Here is a 15,420-nt window from a genome sequence, read left to right on the forward strand (position 1 = left end):
ATACATTATACACATTTATTTACCCAAATAACAATTGTTTATATATACACTTATGACTGTTAAACATGTAATGCATCACTATTATTGTGTATTATGAAAGTTTTGGCACCCTGGTTGTATTTAAATGTTTATTGGTGTCTGTAGATTGTGGGCGTGGCCTGACTGGTTACATAAAAGTTAAGAAATGTAAACAGGCTACTGTGAGTCACTGTAACTATTTAAAATAAATCCCAGGAAAAGATGAAACATCAGTTATGTGTTTTTCTTCCATCTTTGTGCTAAACAGTGAACGGAAATTGTGCGAATAAAGAACTAGAGGGTCGCAGGATTGCTCCGAGGAATTTACCGAAGCTTATCACTTTGATTTGCAGCTTGTTGTAGAATCAAGAAAAACAAATCTCAACTTGTTACTGATAAGTGTTGATTAAAAGACCTTTTTTTCCCTCTCTCACCTCTTTTTCCCTTCATTTTTCTCTCTTCTTCTTCTTCTTCTTCTTCTTCTTCTTCTTCTGTGTGAGCAACGTTCCCTCTCCCCCACTCGTGTCTCTCCATCTCTCTCTGCTGCGCTATAATTAAAGTCATTAAGTCTCCTGAAAGCCCTGTGTAATTTCATGTTGCCTCCTGCGTTTATTCGGAGATAAAGGCATACTTTCCCGCTTTAGAATTCCCTCACATGTGGTTAGAAACGTTTACCCCCATCGCTTTTCTTTCGTTCTTTTTTCTTTCCCCTGAGAAGACCTGCCAGGACCTCGCTAGGCTACATGCAGAGGCCGAACACACACAGGCGGGAGGGGGTGGGAGAGAGAGAGAGAGAGAGAGAGAGAGAGAGAGAGGGAGAGGGAGAGGGAGAGAGAGAGAGAGAGAGAGAGAAGGACAGACAGACAGACAGACAGACAGACAGACAGACAGACACTGGACTTCAGATTCACTCAGTTTCTGTCAGAGCTGCTGTTAAAGAAAACTCAAAACGATGTGCAAGCATTTGTTTGGGTTCTTAAGATAATAGGTGCGTGTCTATAATATGATTAGATTAATACAATTAGATTGATATGATTAATGATAAGACCATATATTGTATTATACTACAGCACTGGTGAATTCTTGATTCTGATTGGTCAGAGGGTGTTGATTAATTTTCTATAGCAGCAGTTCTGACAGTAGTGAAGCTGAAAATCACAGGTTTATATTAATGCATTCGTTCTAATACATTATCGTTTCTATACTAACATCAAACACAGGGACCTCTGTGGCTGACGGTCCACATAAACATATTAAAAAAAAATCTAACTTTGTTAACAGTCAGAGGAAAAGCTGTAGCTTTAAGATTTCTGTCACAGGAAGGACAGATGGGGTTACGCTTTGCGGTTTCTCAGGAACATGACAAGCTGCATTTTATCTGAGGAACTAACTAGCTTCATGGATGTTCCACAACATTAGATGGAACTATAAATGGATTAAAAAAAAAGAAAAGTACAATGTGCTGTTCTTTAATAAATAAAAACTGAGTGTTGGCAAACTGCTGTGGTATAAGAGGAATAAAACACTTTGGGACATGCTGTTATAGGAAAATAATCAGCTCCGGGGTGGTGGCAGAAACTCCACTTCACCCTTCATTGATTATTTTCTATAAACACATGTGCATTTATTTAACACAACTGTTACTGTTATCACGGACACTTTCTGTCTGTCCCACTGTGTTACATTCAGGTCCAGGTCACTTAGTTTGTCTATATTTCTTGAATCCTCGGAGAAGACAATCCCATAATTCTGTTCATCAGCAGAACATGACAGACAGAGCCGTCACTCCGATACAACGGGGGAGAAAATGATGAAAAAATTCAATGTAATTATCAAGATAACCACCATTATGTTCAAATATGATATTTTTAAAATTCTGTTTCTATGTAACAGACACTATAAGATATGGTGTAATCCTGTAGGCTAATGTACAACTAATATACGACTTAATCTGACTGGTTGAGCTGCATTCTAGGAGTGCTTATATTTCGTATAACCGTTTCAGTGTGTGTATCATTCCGCTCGTCTGTGTTCGCCACCTACACTTCCACTAGCAACAGTCCCACTGTAACTGTTACTACAGCAGAGTTAGTGACATCAGCAGCGGACACGGCAAACGATATAACTTCTGAAAGCTCGTCAGATGAAGATGAAAAGAAAGAAGGGATGTCAATTTTACCAGAAGCACCTTTAATGAGAATGTGCGAATCATTGTGAGCTAGCTAGCTAGCTAGTCCGACAGGGTATAAAGTGAGTGTGGCTTCTTTGGGATCTATTTTTGCTAGCGGAGCAAAAATAAACAAATTATTTGGCCATACTGTGTCCAAAATGCCAGTTACATGTTATTAATTTCTTGTTTATAGAAGTGTTATATAAAAGCAATATTGCACTCACAATCGTGCGGTTATACTGAGTCTCGTGATGGCTGTGATCAGCTACAGCTCTCAGCCTGCGGCCTCGTGTCCACGCCAAACCACAGCCGTGACGATGTTCACTATAACCGCACTCTCGCTCGTGCGATATTGCTTACACAGCTGACACAACTTCTTAGCTTCACAGCTAAACACCCACACGCGCGCGCACACACACACACAGATTATAACCATTCTCCATTTGGGTTTAATAACACTTCTGAGTCTATTAAGCAACAGCGCTCCCACTTTAACAGCTACCGAGAGTCCACCATGTTACAGTTTGAAACTGTTTTTATAGAAACTGAAAAAAGGTGGTTTATGAAGCTTATAAAAATGTTATGCCACTGATGGCACAATCCTCAAACAGCAGATTCAGAGAAAAACTTTGCCACAAGCTTTAACAGATTCAAGGCCATAGACGTGTACAGGATTCACGCAGAATCCTGTACTGCATTTCATATCTTTAAATAAAAAATCCCAGAATCCCTATTTAAACCAAAATATTAAAAATCTTGCAAAACATTAAAAATCCACTAATTCCTGTTAACAATCAACCTGCATTATTTGGACCAAAAAAGATCTCATTTGCGTATAGCAATTCTTCAGCAACATCCAATAAACACTAAAGTAATTAGGAATATATTGCACTGTGTCCTTACTGTTTTTAACAAGTCGTTCATGTACACTGACTCCTACCCAAGTTTGTGTGTGTAGCAACTTATTACTTTTGGAGTGAAATCCAGATTAAAATAAAAAAAGATGATGTGAAATGGAAAATCAAATGCCTTTTTCAGCTTAATTCTCAATACCACAGATATTCCCTTTCAAGTAGATTTGAAATGATGCATAAACGCTGCTTGCAGAAGTTATTTAGAAGCAGAGTGTGTTGTGTGTTTGTGCACGGCCTTCGCTAAGTAGTGCGGAAATAATGTGAGAGAGATTCTGGGGCCTCGTCGAGGATCGGAGTCACACTATAACAGTTCGGAATGGGATTTAGGAAGCGTGGACTGATCCGAGATCTGTAATTTCACGGAGTTTGTCTGAGCTGTAGAGAAATTACAGTGAAATATAGACGAAAGGACGAACTGAAAGCACACAGGACCAACAATCAAGCCTGAAAGTCTGAGTGCACTACAGAGAAGTGCTTTTATTTCAATGGTGGTCAAATACTAATGCTGATATTTCTGCAACAAGACTCCATCCTTTTTATTCTACTGTATACTCTTTGAAGTTTTTTCCCCAATATGGAGGAGTTCAGAGTGTAATTTCAGTAGTACAGAGACTTTTCTTCAGAATTTACCAGCATATCTGAGAGAAATGTTGATAACCCCAGTAGTTTTGTCTCAGGTCCAAGGTCACTACGCCTTTTCATTACTCATATAAACTATCAGCTAGCTGGGTAAATTAGTAGTTCCAGGAATTAGCAGTCGCTTGGCGTGCAATTCCCAAGTACAGGGTGTATAGTGCAGGAATGTAGATCATAGCATGATTTAAGACATCAGATAGATTTCAGTTTTATGAGAATTTCTTACACATCATCCATAGAGCTGTCTCAGATCCATAAATATTAAGAATTCCTAATCCTACTCTATCATCTGTACGAACTCATGCAGTAATGAACATGTACGTAGTTCTAAGCTTAAATAAAAAACTTGTCTCTGATAAATTGAAAATAATCATCATATTTGCTCATCCGTCCACAAACGTTCATTAAATTTATCTTCCACCTGTGTTCATGCTAATCCTGAAGACCCAAAAGCCTCAAATTTGCAGTGAAAATCATATCATATTCCAGTCTCACCACTTTTTTTTTTTTTTTTTTTTTTAAATTTGAATGCTTCTTGGAAACTTACATCAGAATTAGCACCGTGTACCACTTCTGCTGTAACTGTTTACACAGCAACACTGTCGCAGCTGATTAGCATCACAGCAGAAACATGTTTTGGAACATGGAAGCTGCCACATGTTTGATGTGCAATCAGTGTTTCCTTCCAGTCCAAGCAGAAATACCACCGTACAGCAGGAAATTTGGCTTTTTTTTTCTCGTCAAACTAATTAAGTGGCCCTCTCTGGTTGATACTGAGATGTAACAAAAGTCTGTTATAAAATATACCACGGCACAACAACAAAAAAAAAAAAAAAAATACTTGTCCCGACTGGCCAGAAGGTGTGTTGTTTTCTTATATTCGTTCAAAATGAGGTCACGTTTATCACATTTCTGAGATGATCCTACATAAACTCTTCTCATATTTACTACTTCATAAGTTGAAATTTTCGAATATTTCCAAGCTCACAGTATGCACTGTTGGCGTTTTCAAATGGTGGCACCAAATGAGTTCAGTTTAGAGTGTTTCAGTCTTTTCTTGGCAACTTCTTAGCATTTTTTTGGCATATCTGAGAGAAATGTTGATATTCCCATTAGTTTTGTCTCTTTTCCGCTGTCACTAGACCTTTACATTGTTCATATAAAAGACATGCTAGCTAGACAAATCATCAGTCCCAGTAATTGCGCTCACTGTGCATATTTCCCAGCTGCTACAGTAGCAACAGTATTCTCACAACTTTAACTACTTAAGCGTATTGTTTTTCTGTTATGTCAGGAAGTACTCCTTGTATTATGTAACCATGACAACAAAAATAACGGTCAAAGCTAATCTTTTATTTATATACTGCTATCGCGATTAAATGATTTTAATTACACAGAACTTATTTAAAGGTTATAATGTGTGAGAGTGTTTTAATTTAAAGTGACTTTAGTACATAATGCCCCCGAGACGTCACCACAGCAACAACTGTATAATGCTAATCTATTGATATGTGATGTAGACTGGAAGATTAGCTAAATAATGAGACATGTTTGAAATTTTCATATCATTTTCACGAATAAGAAAAATATTTCTTATATTTGGGTGCCTCATTGGTTTTTTTTTAAAAAGATAATTAGCACAATACTGTTACACTTCGAAACAGTGTCACAACCGACACCATCCCTTCGTCTGAGGAATATTATATTGTGCATCTTGTAGCTAACAAGCTAACATTTTCGAAAATATTTAGATTGGCATATTTGTGTCCATAGATTAATAGAAGTCATTCACATAATTCAATTTAGCTAGCTAACAGGCTAGTAAGGACTAGCTACCCAATGTTAGCTAACTAACTAGCTGTGTCAACTTTTGTTACGGGGACTATTTTTAAAAGCCTGACTGTGATTTTATTGATCGCAGGTAAATAAATATTACTGCTATTTAAATATCTGACTAATATCCCCCACATAACTGTGTGTATGTAATGAATGACTGGCTCCCAGTACACCGTGTTTACTTCCTGTAGATTCCTCAGATGTCTGTCACATCTCCTTCATTATCTCCCTCGCACTCAAGCAATCAGCGTTTTAAAAACAGAGCCTCTAATCAAAAGCCTACTAAAACCCTACGGATTGAGACGGAGCCGCTAATTCAATTTCCGCTCCTTCAGTCAGCAGTCAGTCAGTGTTTTCCTGCCTTCATCATCCACAAGGAAAGCTGAACAATCCTGCTAGTTAGGAATGTCATTCAAACTCTCCCACTCACGCCATTTAACTATTTTTCAAACAAAGCATCCACAAAGCAGTAGGATTACGTGCTAATAAAGGGGCTAGTGTAAAAATGTCATTACGTCTAGTAAACACACTGATTCACATAGCTACATTTAACCCGAAACAAAACTGTGTACACTTGGCTATCTAAACCTATCTACTTAACAAATATAAGGTAAAATTTTATAATTTACTTCAGTGATTTAAAAAAAAAAAAAAAAAAGTAACCAAACAGCAAACCTTCTACGACATCAGGTCTGACTAAGTCACCCTCAGTTATTGATAGCTAACCTTAACTTTCACCAGCATCAAAAACGTAACTTTAATCAAAAACAGAACTTTAATTTTTACTTTTTTTAGGTTTAAAAAAAAAAAAAAAAAAACAGCACCCAAGTTAAAAGTAAAACAGCACCCAAATTTCCTCACAATCACAAAACTGTATTTCTGCCATCATTTTGTGGACATTCGGTCCACAAATACGGCAAGTAATGTGCAAAACGAACACACACACTAAACAAGTCCACTGTCCAACACACAGCACCTAAACACATATGCCAACAATATAACAGTTCAATCCACACCAACCCAATCAATCCTACACACACACACACACACACACACACACACACACGCACACAGCTGAACACACAAAGCCAAAAATATGCACCAACCAAATGCATCACACCAACACATACACATATACACACACAGACACACACAGACACACACAGACACACACAGACACACACACACATACACACACATACACACACATACACACATACACACACATACACACACACACATACACACACATACACACACACTGCACCCCATCAAACCCCACTCTACAGCTCAGGCGACTTTACCACCACCCAACTCTCCCCTTTTCCCAAGCACACTGACACACACCAGCCTAATACACACCTCATACATCCCATCCAACTGTTTGGTAGTGTGTGAGGTTGAGAAAACACGTCCAAACACACTCCAACCAAATACAACAACCCTACCACACATCCAAACACACTCCAACCCCACACACATCCAAACACACACCAACCCCACACGCGTCCAAACACACTCCAACCCCACACACGTCCAAACACACTCCAACCCCACACACGTCCAAACACACTCCAACCAAATACACCAACCCCACACACATCCAAACACACTCCAACCAAATACACCAACCCCACACACATCCAAACACACTCCAACCAAATACACCAACCCCACACACATCCAAACACACTCCAACCAAATACACCAACCCCACACAAATCTGAACACACTTCCAAACCAATACACATACCCCACATACATCCAAAGAAACACCTTCAGCGCACACGATCAAACCCCACATCCAACTACACCAGCTATATACTTAACAAAATTTACACAACACCCAACACACAACAAACACCAAATACACAGTGACAATTCCAAACCAATACACAAATTCCACAGCACCTTACCATGCACACAGCCAAACACACATCAACCTCAAACACACCATATACAACTTCTGCTACCCACTCCAACACGACACAAACCCACCAACACAATAGACCAACCTCACACCACCTTTATATGTTTAGAGCTCGATCAATACAACACACACACAGCACAGATTCACAATCACTGGCTGCACTAATTCTTTCAGACGCCTGAACACACACACACAAAGCCAAAAAAAAAAAAAAACCCTCCACTGCCTCATTAATCCAACACACAGCTCCTTTAATTTTTAAAAATAAAATCCTAAAAGAATCTCCCACAGAAGAAAAAACACACAGTGTGAGTTTGGAGCGAGGGAAAAGAGGAGTGCCTCATCCTGAATACAGCGGGCAGACGGAGGATAATTAAAGGGGCACACACACTCCGCCTTCATACCTCTCTAATCTAGTCTTCCCTTGAAGTGGCGCAGTGTGTGTTTGCGTTTGTGTGTGTCTATGTGTGATTATGTGAAGCTATATTTTGTGTGTGTGTGTGTGTGTGTGTGTATATGTGTGTACGTGTTTGTGTGTGTGAATGAATAAGTGAAAGCCCCCCATTTTGTGTGTGTGTGTGTGTGTGTGTGTGTGTGTGTGTGTGTGTGTGTGTGTGTGTCTCCTTTGTAATGGGATCTGCGTTGAGGAGAGCTGCATTTCTCCCTGGACAAACAGAGCGGCAGGTTTAAACTATGCCCGAGTTTTGCAGCTCTCACACACACACACACACACACACACACACACACACACACACACACACACACACACACACACAGGAGATTAACAACCCCATGCTTCTCTGTAGGGTGGAGGAAACGAGAGGAAGGGGGGATAAAAAACAATTTCGAATGAAAAAGACACGACCAGACATGTGCTAATATTAAACTTTCCATATTATGATAATGGCCTGACTTTTTTTTATTCATTTTTTTATTAAATGTCTCAAATGAGAAGATTCTGAATTTATCACAATAACAGAATTGTGTGTTTACAATATCATGGCAGATTGTAAAACCAGTACATTATGTAAGGAATAACACTTGGGGGCATGCTGTTACAGGAAAACAGTTCACGTCATGGTGGTTTGATGTTGATGATTATTTTCCTGTAACTGCACCTGCTGAAGTGTTTTATTCGTCTTCTACCACAGCAATTTGCCACGCAATGCTGCGTTCATTAATGAGCGACACGTCACGCATTGAAAACGTTGATACTTACATTTAATATCGTCCAATTTCTCTAAACAAGTTAGTTCCCTCACCAGCCTCTCTTTTCTCTCTCTACCTCTGACTGCTACAAAGCCCTGACACTGGAGACTCCTTCCATAAATCTTACATAAACATCTCCTTACTAAGCTTCACCATATCAATGATTACACATTTTTCTTTGTTAAACAGCCCATTTTTAATTCGTTTATTATTAGTCATTGCTTATGTAGATCGTCCACCGTACAAGTCGTTGCCATGGAAACGATAACGCATTAGAATGAGTGCATTATTTTTTATAAACCTGTGACTTGAACTGAAGCTGGAACTACTGTCAGAGAAAAGTAATCAACACCTCGTGATATGAGAATCGATCAGCACTGTGATGGAAACTACTTTATTAATTATTCTTACTATCTTTATGTTCTTTAAAGGATAAGAAGAAGAAAAAAAAGTTTCTCATTTGCACTTCTCCTTTTCTCATTCATCCCTCAGAGAAAGTTGAGCCCGCTTCTTGTTTCTCTGTCTTTTGTGTGTGTGTAACTTAGCCGACACACACACACACTCTCTCTCTCTCTCTCTCTCTCTCTCTCTCTCTCTCACACACACGCACCAGGTGTGTGAACTCTCGCTCTTTCTCCACCTCAGAACCTCTGAGAACCTGTCTCACTCTCTTATTCTCTCGCTCTTCACCTTCAGCTGAATTCCTCGTCTCAGATGCAGCGAGTGCTGACTGGATTATACAACATATCACATATTCCACAAACACAGCACTGTAAATATTGTGATATTGTAAACCATGGCCAACATTTAGACATTTACTGAGATACTAAAATGTCAATAAATCTCATAACGCATGCCCAGGATGGAGAGACTCCATCATCTCTGAAGTCAGTGCTCTTGTCGCAGGTCTGCTCCAGCTTGCAGGCAGCAGAGAGAGTGCTGAGAAACTGGACCAGTAAAATATTGGAAAAAGGTCAGTGAAAGTAAACATCTGCTAAATGCAGGAAATAAAAGTAAGAATAAACACTTTCCTCACACCACGTCATGTGATTCACTATTCTGGTGCGTTTTTTTTTTTTTTAAAACTCTTTTTTCCTTTAGTTCACCGCAGTATCCTAAACTCAGACCGTCACATTCGCAGGCTTGGCTCTGGGTTTGAAAAATGGCTGCTGGAGGAACTTCAAGACCTTCCAGCTCTTTGATTTCTGTTTCCTCCACCAAATAATCGCCGCCATTTTTTCCCTTTTCAAAGCCTTTGAAGTAAAAGCGACTCCATGACATTATCCAGGCCATTTAATTTTTAACCATTACCTCCCTCCTTCCCTCTCTCTCTCTCTCTGTGTGTGCCTCCCTATCCATCTCACTCTCTCCCAGTCTCTCTCTATATCTCTGTCTCCATCTTTCTCTCTCTCCCTCTTCATCACTCTCTCCCAGCCTCTCTCCCCTGCCCGTCTCTCTTTCTGTCTGTATCTCACTCTCACTTCTTTCTGCCTTCCTCTATCTCTCTGTACCTCTTCGTCTCTCTCTCTTGCCAAGTTTCTCTCCATCTCTGTCTCCCTCTCTCTCTGTCTGTAACTCTTTCCCCATCACCCTCCCAGTCTCTCTCTCTCTCTCTCTCTCTCTCCGTCTCTGTGGGTTGCTCCATTCTCCGTCTCTGAATGCGCCGTGTGAAGTTTAATAAAGCTCTGTTATTTTGGCCCCCCATTGAACAGCGCCTTCATTCGGCTCGCTTTCACAACACACGCACACACATGGTCTGAGAGGCTTCCCAGTGGCCATGGCAACGAGCTCAGTGGGCTCCAAAGCTGTGATTTCATAGCCAATCTGAGGAGGCTCCGCCCACCGGTGGCACGACCTTTGAACTCAGAGAGAGGGAAAATCTGCTGAGATAATATCAGCAGGTTGAAGAGAGCGCAAACATGAAAGAAGAACCCCAGAGACCAGGCCTCACACTCAGACCTCCCATCCATGCTTTAGTGTGTGTGTGTGTGTGTGTGTGTGTGTGTGTGTGTGTGTGTGTGTGTGTGTGTGCGCGCGTGTGTGTGTGTGTGTAGGGGAAAGATCATGTGTATGAATTACTGGTCCAAATAAAGTTCTTATTAAATTTGAGGAATGTTTATGTTTACAGAGACAGTGAGAGAGAGAGAGAGAGAGAGAGAGAGAGACACACACACACACACACACACAGGAAGCGAGAGAGAGAGACACACACAGGCGGCGAGACACACACACACGGGCAACGAGAGACACACACATGGGCAGCGAGAGACACACACACATGGGCAGCGAGAGACACACACACACACGGGCAGCGAGAGACACACACACACACGGGCAGCGAGAGACACACACACACACACGGGCAGCGAGAGACACACACACAGACAGCGTGAGAAACACACATGCAGACAGCGAAACAGACAAACACACACACATACACACACAGAGACACACAGAGAGAGAGACACAGAAAGAAACAGAAACACACAAAGAGAGAGAGAGAGACAGACACAGAGACAGACACAGAGACAGACACAGAGACAGACACAGAGAGAGTGAGACACACACAGACACAGACACAGACACACACACACACACACACACACACACACACACACAGAGGCACACCCACAAAGAAAAAGAGACAGAGAGAGAGAGAGAGAGAGAGAGAGAGAGAGAGAGAGAGAGAGAGACAAACGCAAATATCCAGATAGACACTCAGACAAATAGACAGATAGACACACACAGACAAAAACAACACACAGAGACAGACAGACACACACACACACACACACAGGCAGACACTCCAGTGCATGGCTGTACAGTTCGAGTTCTCAGGCATCTCTGTCTCAGACAGGAAGTTGAGGAAAATCCTGAACACACTCCGGTGAGCGTGGTGAGGTTGAGGCCAGGCCACACGGCCTCGTGTGTGTGTGTGTGTGTGTGTGTGTGTGTCAGGTACGAACAATGTGCCAATGGAAGAGGAAGCAGGGGCAGCCAGAGACAGGAAGTTGTGGAACTAACAGTATATGTACATATCACAAGCACACACACACACACACACCTCATTAAAGCAGTTCTTTAAAAATTGCCACACAGTGTTTCCCCTCTAATGAAGTGTTTTTGCGATCAGCCTCGACAACAAAAGCCTGAAAGTTAGCGTGTGTGTGTGTGTGTGTGTGTGTGTGTGTGTGTGTGTGTGTGTGTGTGTGTGTATATGTGTGTGAGAGAGAGAGCGTGAAAGAGAGAGAGAAAGAGTGGTTGAGTGTGAGAGAACCATTAGTGCAGCTACACACCCCAACCTGAGTGCTCTCTACATTACAAATAGTCAGCCTCGTTCTGTCGAGCCGCTCGAGCCATAAATCAGCCCAACCCAGAGTCCACTGAGGGAAAAAAGAAGACGAGAGACTAAAGGAGAGAGAGAGAGGGAGAGAGAGAGAGAGAGAGAGAGAGAGAGGGAGAGAGACAGATACACACTCCATTAAGACTGCCACTTCATTTTAGTGTGATAAAATAATGCAGTGTGTTTCCACTGCGCTTAAGTGCACGTGCCTGCTGTTTGACGAGAGGCAATAACAACAGCGTGCACACACACACACACACACACAGGCAAACCCTTCACCACAGCAACACAAAACTTCTTAAAAAAAATGCCACAAAAAATTTACAAAACATACATCACTTCACCCCAAGTCATGTCTAGTGTCCAAAGCAGTTTAGCATCACCTAACTCAGACACCAGCCTCATCAGCACTAACACCATCTGAACATGACCAGTTTCACAATGCAGCAGAATAAATCAGTATGAAACAAAATTCGACATATATCATCGAAATCACTCCTTATATAAAACCCCGCCTCAAACGTTAGGCCACGCCTCCTTCCCTGACACCAAACTACGTGCTGAAGAAGAAAGTGATTCAGCTTCGACTGTTTGTAGCTCTGTGACATCATTTTGTCCGTGTTTATACACAACAGTGCGTCAAACGGAGGCAGAAACCACATCAACACATCTGTTTGAGACCCTGAGGCCCAGAGGAGCTAACATCTCGAACAAGATTGTAGCACGCGGAGAGGAAAAAAAAATTGAATTTTACCATGAAACCCCAAGTGGTGCAACATAAAAAAAAGTGTTTGTCCTTGCGTTTTCCTGACGACGTCACAGGCGTATGTGGCCGCGAGTCCAAGAACGCAAAACTGTCCACGCTCTCTGGGTGGGCGGGGCTTACTCATGCTCCCCTGTAATTAACCGGCCAATCGAGTTCATGTATGCTGAAGAGGGCAGATAGCACTTTCCTCATAGTGTGTCTTGTCTGGTTGGTAACCCAGGAGAAATTAGGGAGAAAATTTCGGGTAAAAATTTTACAAATGTTTACATTTCTAAGGAACTTTTCAGCCCAAAACAACGAAAAAACAATACACATCAATACATAAAAAAGGTAATATACAATATATACCAGAAGAAAAAATTACAAGGTGATGCCCAGCACTCCTTATTATAGAACAAGCTGTTTTCCATTAGCTCACAAAACCGAAGTTCACTAATACACAGGTAAAAATTCATACAGATAAAGTTGATACGAAGCAAAAGTTACTGCAAATGCACCTTTGACATTCTGCCTCCTTTCCCCTTCAGTGAAACGATTTTTCCGTCTGTGAATATTATTTGCGTTTGGTCTGAGACCGCTGCTTTAACTCAGAAAGCAGGAAAGCATAGTTTTCAGGCGCAAGAAAGCAGGAAAGCGTAGTTTTGAAGTGTCTTCCCTATTGCCATAGCAACAGGACAAAAGTAAACAGAGTACTGGAACCTTTTGTGGAACTGATACAGTTCCAGAAAAACCTTGAAAAGGTGATGTATAAACACTTACCTTGCCGAGGACGGTGAGGCAGCTGGGGTCGAGCTCAGGCTGCTCCAGCTTGACCACGCCCACCCAGCCATACTCGTACAGATCCTCTTCATCATTATTATTACACAGACCCAGAGGATGCATCTGTAACACACACACACACAGAAATATTTAACACTAACTCCATTTTATACCATAACACATATATAACATACATAATACAAACGTTTGTCTCATTCCATCCCTCAAACACTCATGCTGTCGGGAAATAATCAACGACTGGCTGGTGTGATGAAGCAGAGTTACTGTTACCATCCAGAAGTTGATTATTTTCCTGTAACAGCACATCCCAAAGTGGTTTATTTATAAGTGTCTTCTACCACAGCAATTTGCCAGCAACAATAGTTTTTTTAATTATTAAAGAACAACATGTACTTTTTATCCATGTATAGTTACATTTGATGATCCAGGAACTAGAAGTTAGTTCCTGTTATCTCTTATGTTATAGCAGCTATAACTAAGACAAACCTATGTTGCCAAGAAACCGCAAAGCCCTCCACCTTGAAGACTTTTGGAAAATGTTTTGGAAAAAAATTCTCCTTTGACCGATACGAAGCGCTGACACTGGAGACTCCTTCCATATTTGTTAAATAAACATCACCAAGTTGTTACTACAAAAAAGCCAATGTGTGTTTAGTGCATTTATTCGTTATTTTACTGAATACATGACCGTGAGCTTTCCACATCTGGACTAGAATCGATTTTGACATAATGGGTTAGAGGGTAACAACGAGGTTTTCTTATTTGCTAACATGTTGTGGCTCAACGGTAATTAGAAAATTTTTAAATTACAGAAAATTTACACAGGAGTCACAGCACTTTCCTTTCTACTAACAAATTCCACATGTTGGCAGTGACTTGTGAGACATTTCTAAACGAGAATAACTGCAAACAGATCTTTAAGAATAGTTTGCATTAATTAGCTTGTAAGGTAAAGTGCTCCAACTTCCCCTTCTCCTAGCAAATAATCTCATCAAACAACTGGAAAATGTTCAGATGATTGAGAAGTGTCCACATTTGTTCTGCTGAAGCCTCTTAGTCAGCGCTTTTGCAAGAAAAAGCTTTAGAGGGAAAATATACGAGTTATCCTCAGTCGTTTCGCTCAGCCTTTTATTTGAATGTTTCCAGCAGCCACTTTCATGTAGGCCGGGATTCAAATTGCAGCTCTTGCAGTTTGAATAACACACGCTTTCAAATCACAACCGTTCCTCTTCGATGCCTGCACGCTCGTAAACGCGAGTAACTCCACCAGCTCTGATCAAAGTGAAGCCGCGCTGCAGGTGTTGATAAAAACAACTTAACGTTGGTGTAAAGAACTAGGCCAAAGATTATTCGCTATTTACATAACTGCTGAAAGAGGTCACGCACAGAGCAGCGTGCTTTACGGCTTTGTAATTCTTATCACCAGAATATCAAACGTGCGATTGCTTTACTCAATAACACTCTATAAAACTGAGCACAATTGAATCTTTTCAGGCTCTAAAAAGTTGCTCAAATGGGCTGGGTTAATGCATGCAGTCTTCTGCACACACGCGCACACACGCACACACACACACACACACACACACACACACACACACACACACACACACACACACACGCACAGCTTTGAAGAAGCCTGAAAGACTCAGAAAGCTGACTTCTGATTGGCTCCACCCCAATCAGGCATTTCGAGGAGCTACAAATGATAACTATTGGTGAAAGTGTAGTCATTAGTAAGATAAAGACAGAGCATAAAGAAACAGGATACAGAAACGTACTTCCCAATAAAAATGCAAGGAGTGCTACTAGTGTTCCTGC

General features: G+C 41.0%; 1 protein-coding gene across 1 annotated transcript in view; it reads right to left on the reverse strand.

Annotated features, from left to right (window-relative positions):
* znrf3 (zinc and ring finger 3) overlaps positions 1-15,420 on the reverse strand; it is a 72,554-nt gene that overhangs the window by 12,475 nt on the left and 44,659 nt on the right. The window contains exon 2 of the mRNA XM_026931435.3: positions 13,582-13,704. Coding sequence (XP_026787236.3) covers positions 13,582-13,704 — 123 coding nt within the window. The remainder of the gene's footprint in view (positions 1-13,581; positions 13,705-15,420) is intronic.

Source organism: Pangasianodon hypophthalmus, chromosome 24, assembly GCF_027358585.1.
Source record: "Pangasianodon hypophthalmus isolate fPanHyp1 chromosome 24, fPanHyp1.pri, whole genome shotgun sequence".
In the NCBI taxonomy this organism is placed as follows: Eukaryota; Metazoa; Chordata; class Actinopteri; order Siluriformes; family Pangasiidae; genus Pangasianodon; species Pangasianodon hypophthalmus.